The 19555-nt window shown below is 37.5% G+C and overlaps 1 protein-coding gene across 9 annotated transcripts in view; it reads right to left on the reverse strand.

Annotated features, from left to right (window-relative positions):
* Positions 1-19555, reverse strand: part of fgfr3 (fibroblast growth factor receptor 3) — a 69974-nt gene that overhangs the window by 16351 nt on the left and 34068 nt on the right. For 2 of the 9 annotated variants that reach the window (XM_062975989.1, XM_062975987.1), the window contains exons 4-9: positions 13835-13897; positions 12073-12242; positions 9744-9867; positions 9155-9345; positions 2199-2343; positions 581-768 (exon numbers count right to left, since the gene is read on the reverse strand). In XM_062975989.1, coding sequence (XP_062832059.1) covers positions 581-768; positions 2199-2343; positions 9155-9345; positions 9744-9867; positions 12073-12242; positions 13835-13897 — 881 coding nt within the window. Of the gene's footprint in view, positions 1-573; positions 769-2198; positions 2344-3627; positions 3779-9154; positions 9346-9743; positions 9868-12072; positions 12243-13834; positions 13898-19555 lie in introns of all 9 variants that reach the window. The other 7 variants (XM_062975985.1, XM_062975982.1, XM_062975988.1 and 4 more) reach the window with 6 other exon arrangements.

A 19555-nucleotide genomic window follows, 5' to 3' on the forward strand; every position in this document is an offset into this window, starting at 1 on the left:
CAAACTGATCCTTTTAAGATCTGTCATTGCCTTCATCAAGTGAGTTCTGTGAAACCGGCACTTGGTTTTTGGCATCTCTCTGTGTTGCTGCTAGATGTGGAAATTCCCACAATGTCAGACCAAGACATAACAACATCATTCTGACTGCTATCTTTCTTCTTGGAGAATCTGAAACTTCAGACTGTGCAGACATGAACGTGGATAGCTGTGCCTCGTCTTTGTACCTTGCCAGGGTATAATCTTGTCATTTTGGAGTCTACATACTGTGTTATACTGGTATTACTTTATTTATACCAGCCTTTCTTCCAAGGTTATGATACAAGGTAGCTAAAATGTCAATTTTTGGTAATTAAGATTTAAAAAAATCACAAGCCAGAACATTTTGAAACCACTGGAAGCTTGAAAGAAATAATTTATGCAAAATTTGTTTGAATATTCATCATGAAACAAAGCATGATCTTGATGAATTTGTCTTTCATTAATTATCTCAATTATCTCACTCTGAAGTGTTATGTGCATAATGACAATGTAAGATAGGAATATAGGAGAGAGTAGGAATCTTGTATCTACTTTCTGTTACCTGTCTCTTGAGTGGGAACTTGGAGACTTTCTGAATAGTGGTGGCATTTACAGGCATTTTGGCTGGTCTTTTAATTTTATAAATAATTATCACCACTGCCACCAATATGAAGAGAACAACACCAGCTCCATAGCTGAGGATGCTTGCATAAAGAGAGCTCGAGTCATCCGCTGAAAGCTGTTTCTCTGCTGAGGAGCAATAGACAAATGTTATCGAGCCAACATTATTACAGAACACATTTTAATTCAGGAAGCACTTATAAAAGCAACACCATGCTTGCTGCTATGTAATAATATCCTAAATAACTGATCTACATACACTGCCTGCAGCACTGAGTCAGCAACGCATGGAATACACATCTCGGAGGCAAAACATACACTTCTGGTATTCTACAGACTTCATGTTCCCTTCCTAGTTCAAAGAGTACGTGAATAAATTTGCCCCCTTTTCTTTGGGGCTGTTTTATAACAAAGAGAAGCCTAAAACAGCCCAGAGCTCAAAAACTCATAGGAATTACCTACCCCATCTGCTAGAGTGTGAGCAGTTTTTTCAAATGTATTTGCAGTCCCCACCTTCTCGAAAACCCCCCAATATTTCTGGCATGCTGAAACACTCTTGGGGTTTCTCAAAATGGGGCTAGAATCTGTTAATTCCGTACAGATTTCCTAGGAAAAGCTCCTGCAATATCATTGTAGCAAAACAAGTTTGGGGGGGATTTAGTAGTCATTCTGGATAATGTCCTTTTTATGAAATTATATTTAAATACTGACTTAATATTCTGAAGCATATTCAGAAATAGATCAGGCCAATGTCATTTCAAATGCTTGTATTAACTGAAATTAAAAACTTGATATTTGAAATGAAAATGCCTTCTGTGCCATGCTTCTGCTTGAGAAAATATTTAACACTGCTAGTTTAAATGGCCGCGGACTTTGTAGAGGCAGCACTGATATTATCTTTGCCTATAATGAATTCACACCATTCACATTCCCAATAGCTAATGTGATTATGGCATTTATTTTACACAGAGCACAAACATTCCCACTCAGCAGTAACCCATAAATACCAGAACTGGACAGGGAAGAGGCATTTTGCTAAACTAAAAACAGCTCCCACTTGCTGGACATTGCAGGAGTCCTGCTGTAAATATCTTACAATAATTGACATAACAAGGTCTTGATTTTACAAAATCTAAACATAGGCATTATACAACCAAAGAAGCACATTAAATAAAATTAAATGATATAAAACATTATTAAGTCAAGGTTTAGAAATACCAATATGTTCAGTCTATATATAGTGCAAAGTAAACTTATCTTGCAACCAAGGTTCTTTTTTATTTTATCTAATTTTTATAACCCAAATAAAAATGGTTGTCATTTTGAAATTCTAATGCATCATCACCCAACCATTTGAATGCAGACTCAGTTCTGGAATGATAAATTAATGATTTACTTCTATTTGGATCTTAAATTTCACATCCCAAACAGTGAAATGTGTTTTAGAAATGGATCACTTTTGCATCAACTGAAAATCAGCACTTATCTATAGCTCCAGAACTTGGCATTTCAAAAACTTGGCATTTTGAGAGAATAGGAAAAAGGGACAGGGCAGATACCTGGTAACACTGTAAGCCAAGCAGAATGATGTGAAAACCCAATAGAATTCCCAGCAAGACAAGTGTATTCACCAGCGTCCTCAAAAGAAACATTGTGCAAGTACAGAATTTCTAGCTCTTTATCCGTTTTGTTAACACCTGCTGTCTAAAGAAGGGGAAAACAGAAAGAGACAGAGAAGATGTGGGAGAAAACCACACAGGATAAGCCAAATTCCCAGAAAAGGCAACAAACAAAATCAGGCAATTTTCAAGAGCCGATTGAAGTTTTTGAGGTGCCAGGCAGTGCCCTGTCCTCATTTCGTACCACAACCAGCTGTATACAAAGCAAAGAAATCCCTTCACCAGGCTCTTACTCTGTCCCACTAATGATGCATGCAAGCAAAAGCATCAGAATGAAAAATTACTGCCACAGTAGGATTGCCTCTTAGTTAGTATGGTAATGGTGGAGACTGAGTGAACAAGTTGCGGAGCAAAGGAAAAGAGAAGGAAATTAAAGACAAAGCAACAAATAAAATATAGCTCATGTAAATAGTGAATTAAACACAGCAAAAGAAGTTTCAGCATTTCCCTCTTTAAAATTCATCAGGTTTTTAAAAAGATACTATATTGATACCAGAAGCTTGTTAACATTTGCCACTTTGGGTGGTTGACTGTGTTTACATGCCAATAACTGATAAATTCCTCACTGGGAAATAGGCCACCAAGACTTATAGAAAGTGAGTGATGGACTTATTACACAATATAGTTCATATAGGTTTTTTTTAGTGAAAGCAACATAGTTGTGCAAGTCCGGAATCTTATAGCATAATTCTGTATTTTATTATACTGTATTGCTTTTGGGTCATTTGGAAAACAATTCTTTCCCCACGAGACATAATCTGTCATTCCAACCATGCAGGCTGCTTCCCTGTGATAGTGGCCAACTGGCCATGGTATGGGTGGGGTTTCATTGCCCACACCTTGATATTCCTCCAGCAGGGAAACTCCATACTTTTTCTGGTGCCTGAGCTGGGAAGATTCTGTGGTTCCCAAGAGGGCTGCTGTACATTTGTTCTCCAACCAAAGTATGGTGAAGAAGAAATGCATCTAACAGCTGATATCTGATGAATAATGAAACAGGGTAAATGGGACAAGGCAGAAAAAAGAATTATGAAGTCAGGAGAGTACAAGCCACAAAGTAAGGAAAAAAAATGAAGAAAGCAAATTGTAACTGATAGCCATCCATGTGGGAATTTTTCATTGCAATGGATTTTCAAAGCTTTACATTATTCTAAAAGTTAGTGAAGAACTAAAAGGAGTAACTTCAGGACAATACGCTATCAGCCAGCAGGACAGAGTACATGAATATTAATTGTAATGTTTAGCACCTTAAGGCATTACTGCTCATTCTTGCAGTTGCTAAGCCTTTGGGACAGAGTTGAGGGTTTACCTGGTTTTGATTTGCGAATGTGGAGCCAAAATGATTTTTCGGCTCTGCCTACGAAATTGCTGGCTCTACATAGATATTCTCCTTCATCGTGTTCTGTCACATTGAACAGATATAGGTTAGCATCGGCTTCAGCGTTTTTACTGATCCAAGACTGCAGAATAGACAGAAACCTGAACTTCAGTAAACCAAAAATTGTCTCTCCATTAGACATGTTAAACAGACAGGACTAATTATCTGTTATTCGACTTTCCCATTCGTTTTTGTATTTAGTAGTTGCTTCATTTGTAGATTGACTTGAAGAAACTGATACATAGCTCAATGGTGAGAGCAAAGGAATTCTAACTTTTTGGGGGACTTGTATCCCTGTAAATTTCTATCTTTTTATGAAGCAGTTGCAATTGCTGATTGTTTGGAAAGCTGCATTTAGTTAATATAGTACAGTTTTTTCAACTCCTTTCTAATAGTTCCATTTTTGAACATTCCCTTATACTTAAGTAGTCAGCAAGTGTAGTTAACTGAGGCTTCTTTTCCAATTCATTTGGGAGAGAATGCTTATAATTGTCAAGCATGTCATCTTGTAAGACTCTGAAAGTTCTCTTTCTTACTATACTGTATTGCTTCTGGGTCATTTGGAAATCAATTATTTTCTCACTAGACATAATCTGTCAATGACCTCCATCTCTAAGTTTCACAGAATCCTAGAGTTGGAAGAGACCATGAAGGCCATCCAGTCCAACCCCCTGCTATGCAGGAATATACAATCAAAGCATTCCTGACAGATGGCCATCCAGCCTTTGCTTAAAAACCTCCAGAGAAGGAGATTCCATCACACTTTGAGGTAGTATGTTCCATTGTTGAACATCTCTTGCCATCTGGAATTTTTCCCCCTATTGCTTCCTCCTCAATCTTTCAGATATTTAAACATGTCTATCATATCCTCTCTTAACTTTCACTTCTCCTTGCTTCCCACCTTGTACCAGTCAATTTGGTTACACATCAGATTAAGGGACAGAATTAAAATGGTTACTGCAGGGGACCAAAGCTCTGGTCCTTATTTGGAAGTAGATGAAGATTACACTATGTTCACTGAGATTGTCTGGGGCCTGAATGGTTTTTCTCATGCCATATACCCACATCTTACAGTCTGATTGATCCGTTTAGACATTACTGGGGGATATTTATACTTGGTACAAGATATAAATATTTTCTAGGATTCTGAAAGACATATTGCTTTTCATTACACAATTCAACAAAAAGCTGTCTTTCTTTAAGGCCTGTTCCTTGAGTTTTTTGGGGGTGCCGATTCAGAAAATTCAATTGGACAGATCACATCAGCTCCAGTTTATTAGATCATGATTCTCTATGGGTGTCCAGATGGCGATTGGCAGATGGTATATGTTCTGGTTCTCAAAACTTGAGCTGTTACGGGAAACTGGTGCCATTTTTGAAATGAGTAGGTCAAATGCACCCAGAAACAGGTCTAAATTTTCAGGCACCAAAATGTGTGTTGTCCAGTGTTATATTTGAATTCAAAGGTCGGAAAAAACACAAGCCATAGCCACATGGAGCCATGATCATATACAAAAATTAAATCAGCATCCACAAATCTTTGGGAACACTGGTCTTTAAAATAGATAGTGCTAGTCTTGAATTGAGAGACTGATGTCTGGCGATACTTGTCTGTGTAGTACTGCAAAATCCCTCATAACAACACTGTGAGGTTAGCTTATTATCATCTTTCATGTCCAGAATGGAGTAGGGGAAGGCCACAAATGAATGTTTATGACAGGTTGTCAAGTGAGTTTGGGGAAAGCTGAGTCTATACAACACCTAGTACTGCAGGAAGTACTCAGACCAGACTTTTGAATTCCACACTTTTTCTGTATTAGAAGCTGGCACTGATACAGATTTGATGAGAATTTTAATGCTTGATTTTCAGAAGATATTCAACACTGTTACTGTTTCATTTGTTTCTGCTGAAGATTCTTTTGACCTCCATCAGCTAAGTTGTTGACAAAGCTGAAGAGTAACACCCCCAGAACACAATGGTGTGGCACTTCAGATCTCCTAGTGCAAAGTTCAGCCACTGATAACAACTCATTGAGCATGGTTTCCCAACCCATCATAGATCCTCTGATGTATTTCCATCTATTTCATATTTGTATTGATGAAGGTTTTCATGGCTGGAATCACTGGGTTGCTGTTAGTTTTCCGGGCTGTATGGCCATGTTCCAGAAGCATTATCTCCTGACGTTTCACCCACATCAATGGCAGGCATCCTCAGAAGTTATGAGGTCACCTTACAACCTTTGAGGATGTCTGCCATAGATGTGGGCAAAATTCCAGGAGAGAATGCTTCTGGAACATGGCCATACAGCCCAGAAAACTCACAGCAACCCAGTGTTTCAAATTAATCATCTTGCTAATTAAAATATGAGGACTTTCATCTGCTGAAATCTTGGTAACAGATGGCATTCATAGCATTTTTACCATCTAGTAAACTAGAGATCCAATCAGAAAAAGATCTAAGACTAGTTTGACAGAATTTGATCTTGACAAATCCATGCTGGCTCCTACTAATCATTGCACAGTGATCAAGATACTAGGAAACAAAGTTTGATATAAACCAGGCGAATAGTTTTCCTGATAGTGAGATCAGGCTGACTAACCTGTAGTATCCTGGGTATTTTTTTGTCTTTTTTATAGGAAAGGGTTAGGATTAGGGGAATCAGGATGACCTGACCTGTAGTACACGGGGTCTTTTTTTTGGGGGGGGTCTTTTTAAAGGAAAGGGCTAAGTTTCCAATCCTCCAGTACCTCATTCAATTTCCAACATATCTTGAAAATGACAATACGTGGTTCAGAAAGTACATCAGCAAGTTCCTAATATTTTGGGAGGTAGTTCATCTGGCCTTGCAGATTTGAACTTTGGTCTTGGAAAGTAAACAGGGTCAGCCCTAGTTAGTACCTGGATGGGGAACTGTAAATGAATACCAGAGTATTCCTTGCCTAGTAAAATCCTATTAAAAGCATGGAGTCATTGTAAGTTGACAAGCAACTTGAAAGCCCATAAACTAGTTAACCAGGTGATTCCTGCATAACTTTTTGTCAATCTAGATTTGAAATCTAGGTGTCCTTTTGGTCATTCTCTTGCTGCAAACATATCTGAATAACCTCTTGCCAATGCTTCCTGCTTCCTCAGTAGATATCTTCTCATTATGAGCTCTAGTTTTGACTACACATCTTTAGTCTTCCTTGGTGATTTGTTCTTCCTTCCATTCTTTAAAACTTTTTTTTTCTTTTCACACCCTCTTACAGATTACTGTGCAGCCACATGGGCTTTTGCAGATTTCCCCATCTTTTCTATGCCATAGAATTGTTTATGCTTTTTGCAACTATTTCTTCATGAAATGCTATATTTGCTGGGTGTCCTTTTAGCATTTCTAGCCATGGGATTCTACCCAGTATTTCCCTGACCTCGATAAATCAGTTTTCCTGAAATATAGGGTCTGTGTTTGACTATACTCCTCTTTGGCAAGTCCCACAATCATGAATTCTAGCATCACATGGTTACTTCTGCTCAGAATATCCTGTTTTGATTCCTGCAGACAATTCCCCCCTAGCAGTAAGAATCAAGTCCAGGGTTGCTGCTCCCCTTGTTCCGTCCTCCATTTTTTGAAAGAGGCAATTATGCGCAAGACACATCAGAAAATTGTTGAGAGAGCCTATACTTAACTGAGTATCACAGCAGATATCAGAATAACTGAAGTTCCCCACAACTACTAATTCTTGCTTACTGGAGATTTTTGAAATTTGTTTCCGACAAGCATAACCTAGCATCTTGTACTGGTTTGGTGCCCTATTGCAAACTTCTAACAAAATGTTTTCTGTATTTCTTTTTCCATTTATTTTTATCCAAATGCCCTCTTTGATTAATCTCATGGATTTCTGTACAAGTGAATTTGTGTTTAATATATAATGCTATTCAATCTTTTTTTCTGCTCCATCTATTTTTATTGGGCAGGTCATAACCCTCAATTGTTATATTCCAAAAATGGGAGTTATTCCACCAAGTCTCTGCTATACCTATAAAATCATATTTTCTTCCTGCACTAGGACATCAACCTTAACTTGTTTCCCAAATTCTGTGCATTGGGATACATATCTTTTGTTTTACGTCTCACCTTCTCGCCTTTTATTTTACTCTGAGTTACTATGGCTCACATTCTGTCCCTCCTCTAGAATTCACATTCTTGTGTTTACAGTTTGCCTTTTGACAGATGTTTTACTTATGATACCCAACTTCCCAAATATTTAAAGTCCTCTTGATCAGACCTATCACATTTTTTCAAAAGAAATTCTTCCTTGTCTTTGTGAGGTGCAGCCAATCTGCTGCCATTAAGTAATTTCACAGTATTGAATATCTTTTGTATATAAAGCACTAACAAAGCTAATTTAATCTAGTTCAGTTCTGGGCTGTAACACCGCAAAATGTGGACAATTCAAAGGTTGTGTGCGAAGATGTGTTTTGAACACACACAACTACTTGAAAATGAAAACTTACAACTAAACAGGAATTTATTTACACCAGCTTATCAGAGTTGTATCTTCTCAAAACCAATTGCTAAATAAGTAGGGAGAATGACTTAATGCACATGTTGTTCTATTTTAGGTCTGTGATTTTAGTGTAGGGAAGTTAATATTTAATATTTTTTTCTTGCAGCTAAGAATGAGTATTTCCCAAAAGTTACTCACTGCTTTAGGGAAAACAAGTATTTCTGCCCAGTTCATGCCTGATACTTTGCAATGCTGAAGAATATAATTATTATGTGCTGAAATAAATGTGGGATTCCGTTTTCCATGAGAATTGCGAGGCTGGCACAAAAACAATTTCCAGGCAGTTCTGTATAGGGATTTTTGCACAAGATTGCTTTTTTCTGTAAAAGATTTTTGTTAAACAAGATTGCTGTTTTCTTGCATACAAAACAGTTGACTTTCAAAAAAAGCATTGGTGTTTTTTGTGCAAAGTTACACAATTCTTAAACAAAATTAATAAACATTTTAAAAACCCACAAGTATTTTTCTGCCAAATAATCTGCAGAAACATTTTGGCATGTGTGAATACCTGAGAGAAAATTCTAACCACTATATTATTCCTGAATAAGTTTTCCAACTGGTTTTCTTGCCCAAGAAATGAATAGCAGTGAATATTCTTTTCTCCCCTTTTAAGAGTGCATCTACACTGTAGAATTATTATAATTTGATGCCACTTTAACTACCATGGGTATGAAATGTTATGAAATCACAGGGGTTGTAGTTTCACAAGCTGTCTCTGTCAAAATGTGCTATTGTTTTAACAAACTACAACTCCCAGAATTCTGCAGCATTTTTCGATGGCAGTTAATGTGAATAGTCAGAAAGTCAAAAGATCTCAAAATATGAATAGCTATCAAACAGCCCCTAATAATACAAGTTTTTCACCTTTGGTACTCAGCAGACTTACAAGACAACACAGCTGTCTACAAACCTTTAGTACAGTGACATAAGGAGTTCCATCTGGTCCATATTTGCTTCCATTGACTTCCACATGTTTCAACCACTGGATGTGAGGTTGGGCATCACTGTATACTTTGCAATGGAATTCAACATCACTTCCCATCACCACTGTCTGGTTAGCAGGCAATCCCGCTTGAAGAATAGGACGGTGAGGTGACCTTTCTATATAAAAAGAAAAAAAAAGAAGAAATGAATAATGAACCTGCACTTTCCTGGCAATTAGGAAGCTGCTCTGTAGAGTGGTCTTTCAGGAAATATTAAAAAAATTTTTTTTTAGATGAAACTCACTCTTAAAACTGTAAGTAGATGAACAATGTTGGGGGAAGAGTCCATTGTCAAGAATTCCATTGGAACACAATACTCTGATCAGGTTATGCTGCAGCATGTTATTCTGCAACAGGGACAGGGTGATGAAGCCTAGCTGTGGCCTCATTTGCCACTCCTAGTCAGAAGGCAATCTTCTGATTCAGAGGATCTTCCACTCCAGAACATAAGGCATAAACCCCAAACCCAAGTCTACCACTACAGACTATCTGACGCAAGCAAGCTAAAACATTTACCAAGAACATCAAGCTGGTAAGTATGCCAAATGACGCCATATTTGTTGCGCACTACACATGTGTAGTTGCCGCGATCTGATGGAACAACACTCTCCATGACGAGACTCCACTGCTGATGCCGGAGCTGCAAAAATAAAGAAGAAATAGAAATTGGTCTTGTTTGGTCAGAATAGATAATGTGAAACATAGAGAAAGGTAGAGTTTTCCTGATCTCCAGTTATCTTCCCAATACATTACTGTAATTGCTTGAGAGCCCACCACTATAAAAAAAACAACAACTTCCCAGCAGCCTGAGATTGGAAATAATGCAGTGACATACTTTACATTTCTAGGCGCGAAGATCACTGCAGATGCAGACTGCAGCCAGGAAGTCAGAAGACATTTACTTCTTGGGAGAAGAGCAATGGCCAACCTCAATAAAATAGTGAAAAGCAGAGACATCACACTGGCAGCGAAGATCCGCATAGTTAAAGCAATGGCATTCCCCATAGTAACCTATGGATGTGAGAGCTGGACCATAAGGAAGGCTGAGCGAAGGAAGATAGATGCTTTTGAACTTTGGTGCTGGAGGAAAATCCTGAGAGTGCCTTGGACCGCAAGAAGATCCAACCAGTCCATCCTCCAGGAAATAATGCCCGGCTGCTCACTGGAGGCAAGGATATTAGAGGCAAAGATGGAATATTTTGGCCACATCATGAGAAGACAGGAAAGTTTGGAAAAGATAATGAGGCTGGGGAAAAAGGAAGGAAAAAGGAAGAGAGGCCAATCAAGGGCGAGATGGATGGATGGATGGTATCCTTGAAGTGACTGGCTTGACCTTGAAGGAACTGGGGGCGGTGATGGCCGACAAGAAGCTCTGGCGTGGACTGGTCCATGAGGTCACGAAGAGTCGGAAACGACTGCATGAATGAAGAAGAAGACATGGAAGGAGCTTGAGGGCATGTCTATACTGGATGCCTGAACAGGATTCTTAGAGAGCTGTTCCAGTGACCTTCAACTTTCCTAAGTCTTCTTTCTTGCCAGTTTAGTGATAGTTACACCTCTAGCAAGTGGCTGAGGCCTTTTATCTATTTGGGAAGGTAAACCTTTTCAGAAATAGCATAGTAAATTCTCAGGGAAAAGCAAGGCATGGGAGATACCTCTAGGGAAGGGGACAATTCCAAAACACAGAAGTCAGAGAGTTGGAACAATGTAACACAGAGAACCAGAACTAGGAAAAACAATCTTGCAATTCTAGAGTTACACAACTGATTCCAAGAAAAATGTTTCACTCCTTAGAAGCTAGAGATGAACTTGTAGATTTCTAGGGAAGGAAAGACTCCTGCCAATTTCTAGAGCAAAAAGAGACATGTGATAGTGATAGATGATTCCCTCTTCAAAGTAACAGAAGCAGTGGTATGTGGACCGAGTAAGAGGTTTCAAGAGGACCACTGTCTCCCAAGCAAAGATGCACAGGCAGGCTGACAAAACCCATTAAAATCACTGACTATTACCCCTTCCTTATGATCCATGTTGGGAAAAATGATACACCAAGGTATAGCATTCAACAAATTTCAAGGACTATGAAGTTCTGGAGAGGAAACTAAAGGATTTTGGTGCACAGGTTGATATTAATTCCTTTTTCCTATTCAAGTACATGGCCCAGAAAGAGAGACAAGAATAGAAGAAATGAGTAATTGGCTCTGCGGAGGTTATCAGAAAAGCCTTGGTTTCTTGGATCATGGTCTATACATTTATGAGGAAGGATGTTTTGCAAAAGATGGGTTTGAATCTTGCAAACTTGATCATGAGGGCTTTCAAAGTCTTTCAAATGGGGGAAAGAACAACTGTTCCAGAGTGCAGGAGAACCCCAGGTACTGGAGAAAACAGCTTTCAGTCATATAAGGGGAATTGTGTCAATAGTTAGGAACTCAACAATGAACAAGGGGACAGCTGCAGAGATACTAGATCATCTTTGAGAATTCTTAGAAAATAGGAGAGGTCTCATTACATCGGAAGAGGTTGTAGTGTTGTCCTTACCCTTGGAAAATGAAAAAAATATATAGGAAATGTTCCAGAACAGCATATCCTGATCTTATATTTTTATATTTACATCAGATAATTTTATTTAATTAATCCTTTTATCCAAATCACACTTTTCATTAAAAATCATATTCATATAAGCAATCAGTTTGGATTTTATGATACTAACTGGAATGTTGGTTTGTTCAATATGATGAATCTCATAACCAATGCTTAGTGAACAAAAGCTCAGATGTACCAACATTGGAAATTAACCAGATTGACATTGATAAATAAACCAAAGATCAGCCTACGGATAATGTCTTACTTTGATGCCCCCAATACGATGTTCTCCTCTGAATTCCTTGCCATTTTTCTGCCAATAGATAGAAGGTGTTGGATTGCCAGCAGCTGGGCAACGAAACCGAATGGTATTTGCAGCAGGTACAGCCAGTAGTTTCCTTTCCATTTTTTCACGACGGGTCCAGTATGGAGCAACTGTAGACACAAAATAGCAATTGAAAAAACACGTAATGTAAACTGGCCAAACATGAAATGTAATGTCTTCTGTGGAATTGCTAAAAGGGTATAACAGGTAAATTTCAGTAATTCCCCTTGCGTTAGAAGTGGGCCAAGTATGGCCCTGCAGCTGAGCACAACGCCTAGGATGCTTTCCTCAGGCTGAGATCTGACAAGGACGTTCTTTTTTTCTGCCAAAAGGAGAGGGAATAAATTACCTGACAACAATTTATCTTTTAAATATGGTAGATCACTACGCTCAACACATTTTTTAAATAGTCAGCTTAAAAAAGTCAGGCATTTCTAGCTTTGGCCATTTTGGTTAACCTGTATTGAATGGTGACAGAAAATTGATCTTGAAGCACAAGTTATACTGACAGGTATTTTTTTACCATTATTTAATGTTATTGAACACAAAGACAAAAATAGTCCTGCACTGTTCAACAGAACTGGGTAAAACTTTAATGAAACTTTCCAAAAATAATATTTCAATAAAAGGGTCTTGACATCTGCCCAATTAATTATTTTCTCTGTGGCAAGGTCAGAGTTGATGAAATAGTTTGAGGATAAAAGGAGGGGTGGGGGTTAACTAATCCAGAAACACTATCTTTACTAGTACTATGATAGCCACTTGCATTTCTGTGTCCAGCCTAATTCAGACATACATAGCTAAATCATTTGCACAGGAAGAACATGCTCATATCAGCGCACGCACGTGCTTCTTTTGATGTTTCAGGGGATTCTTTTTAAAAGCAGGAATGTTTTTAAACACCATGCACTTTGTGTTGGTCATGGAGTATAATAAAATTTTGTTGTTGTTTGTTATTGTTGTTAACCACCATGCTTCCTATGGAATTATTGAGGGTACCACCTTTTTCTATGGGGGAAGGCTCAGAAAATATTTTAGTGAGGATGTTGCTATACTAGTTTTTATGTAATACAATGGAACATTTTAGTTTTGGAATGCACTTTTGGACTGCAGAATATATACAGAGGTGCACCTACAGTGTGGGTCATTCTACACATTTGTCACCTGTGCACTTTTAAATAATGGTCCCAAATTTCAGCAGCTTGTTATTTAAAAGTTATTCCTATAAGCCAAAGGAAAAAAAATGAAGCAATGTGCTGAAAGAAGATTTCACAACAAATGTACTGGTTTTTATAACTACAGTGCTTTTTTTGTCTAGCCAATGGTATTGGGTATGAAGAATGTTCCATGCTGGCTTTCAGATAATGCAATGCAGCAGAAGTCTGATGCTCAATAGAGGGGCCTTATTTAGAGGAGACTGAAATTTCTTCCTTTGGAATAGTACTGGAAATCTATATTATCAGCAAACATTGCTTCTGTTTTCTTTCTAGGCCAGTTCCTGTCAAATGTATTTACAAACAGCAGTAAAAATAGTTGGAAGAAAAGCGGAGGGGCATTTTGTCCCACATTAAGAAAACAATCAAGTGTAAAACACAGAAAATGTGAACAATTGAGAAGTTTGGGCTCAGTACTGGATAATATTAAAGCATGCAAGCCAGTCCTTTCCATTGCTAAATCTGCAACTGAACTTGCAGATACTTACTTCCATCTTCAGATTCCTCATCATCTTCATCCTCATCTTCATCATCACCGGATGATGGTGATTCTTGACATGTAAAGGAGGGAAAAATTGTAATCTTATTTACTGAAGTAAAGTTTTGAAATAATTCTTACAAATAATGTCCACTGTCAAGTAATATTAGCAGTCCTTAAGCTCCACTGTTTCCCAAACTCTGATTTTTAGGTATTTTGGACTTCAGCTCCCAGGACCCTGATCAGTTGAGGACCAAAACACTAGAGCTTGGGAAACACTATCTAGTTTGAAATCTCCATATTGTCATGCAAGGCTAGATCAGGGAAGGTTAGAGTACTGAAACTAAAATCACACAGGATATGTGATACCAAAATGACTCTAAACAGTTTGGTTAAGGTCTCCTCCCCATCTACCCTCTATATGCCACAATCCCTCCAGAAACATTTTTAAAGCCCCAAAGTGATCATTCTTTCTCTTTTCATTATTAACACATTTTATTTTTGTTTTTAAAAGAGAGTTGTTTGTAAAATGACCAAAATAGAGTCTGGCTGCAGGTTTCAGGGTCCTAACAGGCAAGACAACATTCAGGAGGAACATGCTAGATTCTACATTGCTATGCCAGACTGCACAGTATCTACAGAATCCACTAAGTCCTACCATGCAACAAGTATATGCAATAAATTCAGGTTTTATTTGTCTTGAACCACACAAATGCTAAAACTGATAGATTCAAATGTTTGCAGTATGTGGAATTATTGTTCGAACTAGCTTTCCTCCATATTGGATACTGCAGAAAAGATCTTCTCAGTTTTGTAATGCGTTGCCTTTTGGCATGCAGAGACTCTTAACTATGTATTTAATTAGCTACCAAGCACAATCCCAGTCAATATTTATTGATGCTTCCTGTGTTTCGTAACAAAGGTTTTAGCTACTCTACATCATTTAGTATTTTAAAAGCCAATAAAACCTGCCATAAATTCTATAGGCTTATTCTTCAGCTTAATTCAGCTTCTGTGTTCTTATATAATTTTCTTGTGTATAGAAGACATAACATTTCCTCCATTCCATTTATTTGGGTAGAACACCTCACAACAACAACAACAACAACAACTGTATTCCATGGCAGTTTTCAAACTATAGACTGCCAGAATACAATGAGGCTAACACTTCATATTTCAACTTTATTCTAAAATGTAAGAAATCTTACTACCTTTCCATCTTGAACATACTTGAGCTCATCAGATTTTGGAGGCTAGGCAGGAAAAGGCCTGGTTAGTAATTGCATGGGGGACCATCAGGGACCTCAAGATAACATTCTCCTGGAATCAGTGAATGCCTTGACTGCCACCAGTGTTGACATATTTACCTTTTTTGTGTCAGAAGCAACTTGATAACATACTGCAAGTTGCTTCTAGTGTGAGAGAATTGGCCTTCTACACTTACATTGCCCATGAGATGCTCAGATGTGTTACCATCCTGCTGGGAGGCTTCTCTCATGTCCCTGAAAGCTAGAGCTGACAGACAGGAGCTCATCCCATTTCACGGATTCAAACCAGCAACCTTCAGGTCAGCAACCCAACCTTCAGGTCACCAGTTCAGTTGATCTAACTCATCATTTAGCTTCTGCCACTTCAATGTTCTACTTCTATTATAAAGAAATGATCTAGTAAATACTTCTGTCTCATAACAACAGCAGCAGCAGCAACAACAACAACAACAACAAGAACATACTTTATTTATAACCCGCCCTATCTCCCTGAGGGGATTCAGTGCAGTTTACAACAGCTATTGGCAAACATTCAATGAAGTAAGAAGCTGAACAAAGACAAAAATAACCAACCTTCCAAATCCCAAAAACAAATCTACATCTACATAAAAATAATAACAAATTATCAAAAATTAAACAGTAAACAAAATAAATGTATGATTATATATTCCATATATTAGAATGGGAAGACACTAGACATCTTCACTTTAAAAAGTCCTATGAGCTTGCAAAGTGTCAAAACAAAAGATAGAAAATAGAGCAGGTGCCTAAGGAAGGGACAGATGAACGGTAATCCATGAAAGGGGTAAAATGGGGAGAATAAACACCAGGATGGATGCACTAAGCTACCACTAACAAAATTATCTTTTGAAAAGACAATTACTATTTTTATTGTGTAAAAATCATATTGAAAGAGGAACGGACAGATAATAAATTGAAAACACAGCATTGGCAAACAAAATAAGGCATGTAAGAATGTATAGAAAACAACAAAATATCCAAATTAGTGACCTTTTTGAGTTTATACGTCATAAGGTCTGTTACTCAGCATCTCCCTAAGTGACAACAGGATTAGTGTCTCAGGTCTAACCATAGGTGTCATTGTAATTGGGGTCCACCACGGACAGTGCTGACACTGTTGTATATAAGTTGTAGTAATCCTGTGTTAGTTGGATGAGGGTTGGAGTCTGTTGGATGAAGAACGTAGAGAGACTGTTGTACATACTTGAAATACTGTATTAGCATTTATGCTGTTTGTACTATTGCTGCAACGGAAGAAAGAAAAGCCTTCCAGTTGGAAATAACAGCTTTGTGGTTGTGTTGTTCTTGTTCTGGAGGAGACCATTTCACTGCAAGAAGGTACTTGGCTCCCTAACATGAGTGAAGCATCCTTTCTGCTGTGCATCAGGGAATTCCATGTTGTTTTAAATCCCTGACAAGGTCTTCAGTCCATCAAATAATAGAGCACTGGTTCTCAACCTGTGGGTCCCTAAATGTTTTGGGTTTCAACTTCCAGAAATTCTAACAGCTGGTAAACTGGCTGGGACTTCTGGGAGTTGCAGGCCAAAACACTTGAAGACCCACAGGTTGAGAACCGCTGTAATAGAGGGTAGGCACAGGGCTGACAACAGCATTATAGACCTCTGGGCAAAGCAGTACACTGGACCCTGCCTACATTACCACTCGTGGGAATAGAAAGGTAAATTATTGATAAACTTATATTTATTGATACCACATAATAGGTCTACAGTTTCTTTTTCCTCACTTCACTTCCTTATACTGCTAACCTTTCACCATACAAACAGAATTCCTGAAACAGAAACAGCAGAGGCTCTGCTTCTGACAATGGAATGTACACTGTCAGCAATTGGTGTCCCCAGCCATTAATTGCCTCCTGCAAATCCATTACAATATTCTGCTTCCATAACATCACAAGCAATGCAAACAGTAAAATTTCTCTTGCGAATGCAGACTTGCCAACTCCCTGCTACAAGTGATTTGTCTCCTTGTACCAAGTTCTTGGAAGATCTGAATGTTGAGGCAGGTGATCAGAAAATTATTGTTAAATTCTGGTCTGTACATAGATTAGCACCTATACTCACAGGATCCCCAGGCCACTGCTCATTTATTAGGATGGCACTGTTTACAATACGAAGCACAAGTATTTTATCCAAAGAGGGCATAGAGAATTCATTTCCATCTATCGAATGTTAGGCTTCCAAGAGGTGTGCAAATAGTATGTACATGTACAAAGAACACATATATACAGTAGAGTCTCACTTATCCAAGCTAAACGGGCTGGCAGAAGCTTGGATAAGCGAATATCTTGGATTATAAGGACTGATCAAGGAAACGCCTATTAAACATCAAATTAGGTTATGATTTTACAAATTAAGCACCAAAACTTCATGTTATACAACAAATTTGACAGAAAAAGTAGTTCAATACGCAGTAATGTTATGTTGTAATTACTGTATTTACGAATTTAGCACCAAAATATCACGATATATTGGAAACATTGACTACAAAAATAGCTTGGATTATCCAGAGGCTTGGATAAGCGAGACTCTACTGTATCTGAAAAACCAAGGATTACTTGAAAACAAAATTAATTTAACTGATGGTTCTTCCCTAAAAGCAAACTATTGCTGGGCATAACCAAAATATAGTTACAGATGCAGGAGGTGAGTCATCTAAAATATGATGCAAGATCCATGATATAGCAGACACAGAAGTCAAAGTTATAATCCATTGGCCTCAAACTCAAAATACCCTATTTATTGACCAGCAGTAAATATTTATAAACAAACATAGGTTTCTTTTTGCACATATTGAATTAACATTTCCAAAAGCAGAACTGATGGTGGACCTGCTGAAATCTACAACCTTTACATGACTCAGCTCCCTAGTAGTTTAATAGCATGTACAAAGAAGTTTAGTCAAAACATATTTTTTAAAATTACTTTTAAAGAATATCATAATACAGCAATAACTGAATAAACAAACAAATTAAAAGGGTACATATATATTTAAAACTACTCATGTACTGTCTAAATAATACTATTACAGAACTGCTAACTATCTACTACAAATAACAAAATGAAAACACATAAACACACAAAACCACAAAAAACAAAGACAGATCTGACTAACAGACCAATCTACAGACCTCTCACTTTCTGTTTATTTCTAAACTAGTCTACTCCCTTTAAATAATGTTATATATTCATACTTCTACATTTAACAACATTCTGCTAGTTCATAAATTCCACAAGTAATGAAAATCGCTATCATTGTTGCAACATATTAATGATTTAGTATTAATTATTAATTATAAATCTCAATCTCTTTTGAAGTTAGACAAATATTTCTCCTCTATCAGCCTAGTCAATTTGTCCATTTCATTTAGCTCACAAATCTTTGCCAGACATTCTCATCTTCCTTTGACTTCTGTTTCCCATCCATTTCATCCTGGTGTTCTCTATTTGGTCTTAGCTTCCTCTTTGATATGTATCAATCTTGTTATGGCATCTCTTCATTAACACAGCTGATAAAAAGTCCAGCCATCGTATGAAACTAATCACCACTTCTCTATGCAGATTTTTCTGACTAGCCTCATAGCAATCCTGTCGGTTGATCTTATCAACTTCCTTGATGAGATCTTTATGTAAAATTTCCAGACAAAATTTTCTCCAATCTTTCTGTCTGCTTCAGAAACCTGAATTTCAATTCTACCAGTTTCTAGTTTGCCTGAGTTAGACCCCCTGTCACCTTTGCGAAATAGTTATGTATATCTTTCATTCCTGATGTCCTTTCTTACTAGCCTCTATTCTTCCAAAATCGGGTTAATATTATTGGTTCAAAATAATGTAAAATGTTCTTTCAATAGCTATTTGTCTGGAATCATTTGATCTAAAATATCAGTGAATTCCTTACACTGGTTTTGCTTAAACACAATGATAGCAATTTAAATTTGTTCTAGTTCTTTTGTGGGATTCAAGTATTCCTTTCTTGTTAATACTTTTAATTTTGGATGTAACATGATAAGTGAAAACCGGAACAATTCATCAGCCCTCCCCTTACTCTACATCCTATCTGGCTTATTAAGAAAGAGAATTAAAGGCAAATAAATCTTGTGACAATTATTATAGTTTGTGTGACCAATGAAGGGTTAAAGATTTGTTTGTCTTTGAAGCAAAACAAAGGAAATTTCACATGATAAACACACACATAAAATAAATATTTGGACTTTTGGGAGCATAATGACTCCCTTCTTTGGGTAAATCTAGTATCTGTAACTTAGCAATAGCAGTCTAAAAACAACTGAGGAAAGGAAGTGTACTGCCATAGTGTGTTCAAATCCAAAACTACTCATATTTCCCAAAAGGGTCTATATCTAGTTAGCAACACATGCTGTAAATGGGGCTTCTGACATTCCACAAAAATGGACAGAACACATGTAA

This window comes from Anolis carolinensis, chromosome 3 (assembly GCF_035594765.1).
Source record: "Anolis carolinensis isolate JA03-04 chromosome 3, rAnoCar3.1.pri, whole genome shotgun sequence".
Lineage (NCBI taxonomy): Eukaryota > Metazoa > Chordata > Lepidosauria > Squamata > Dactyloidae > Anolis > Anolis carolinensis.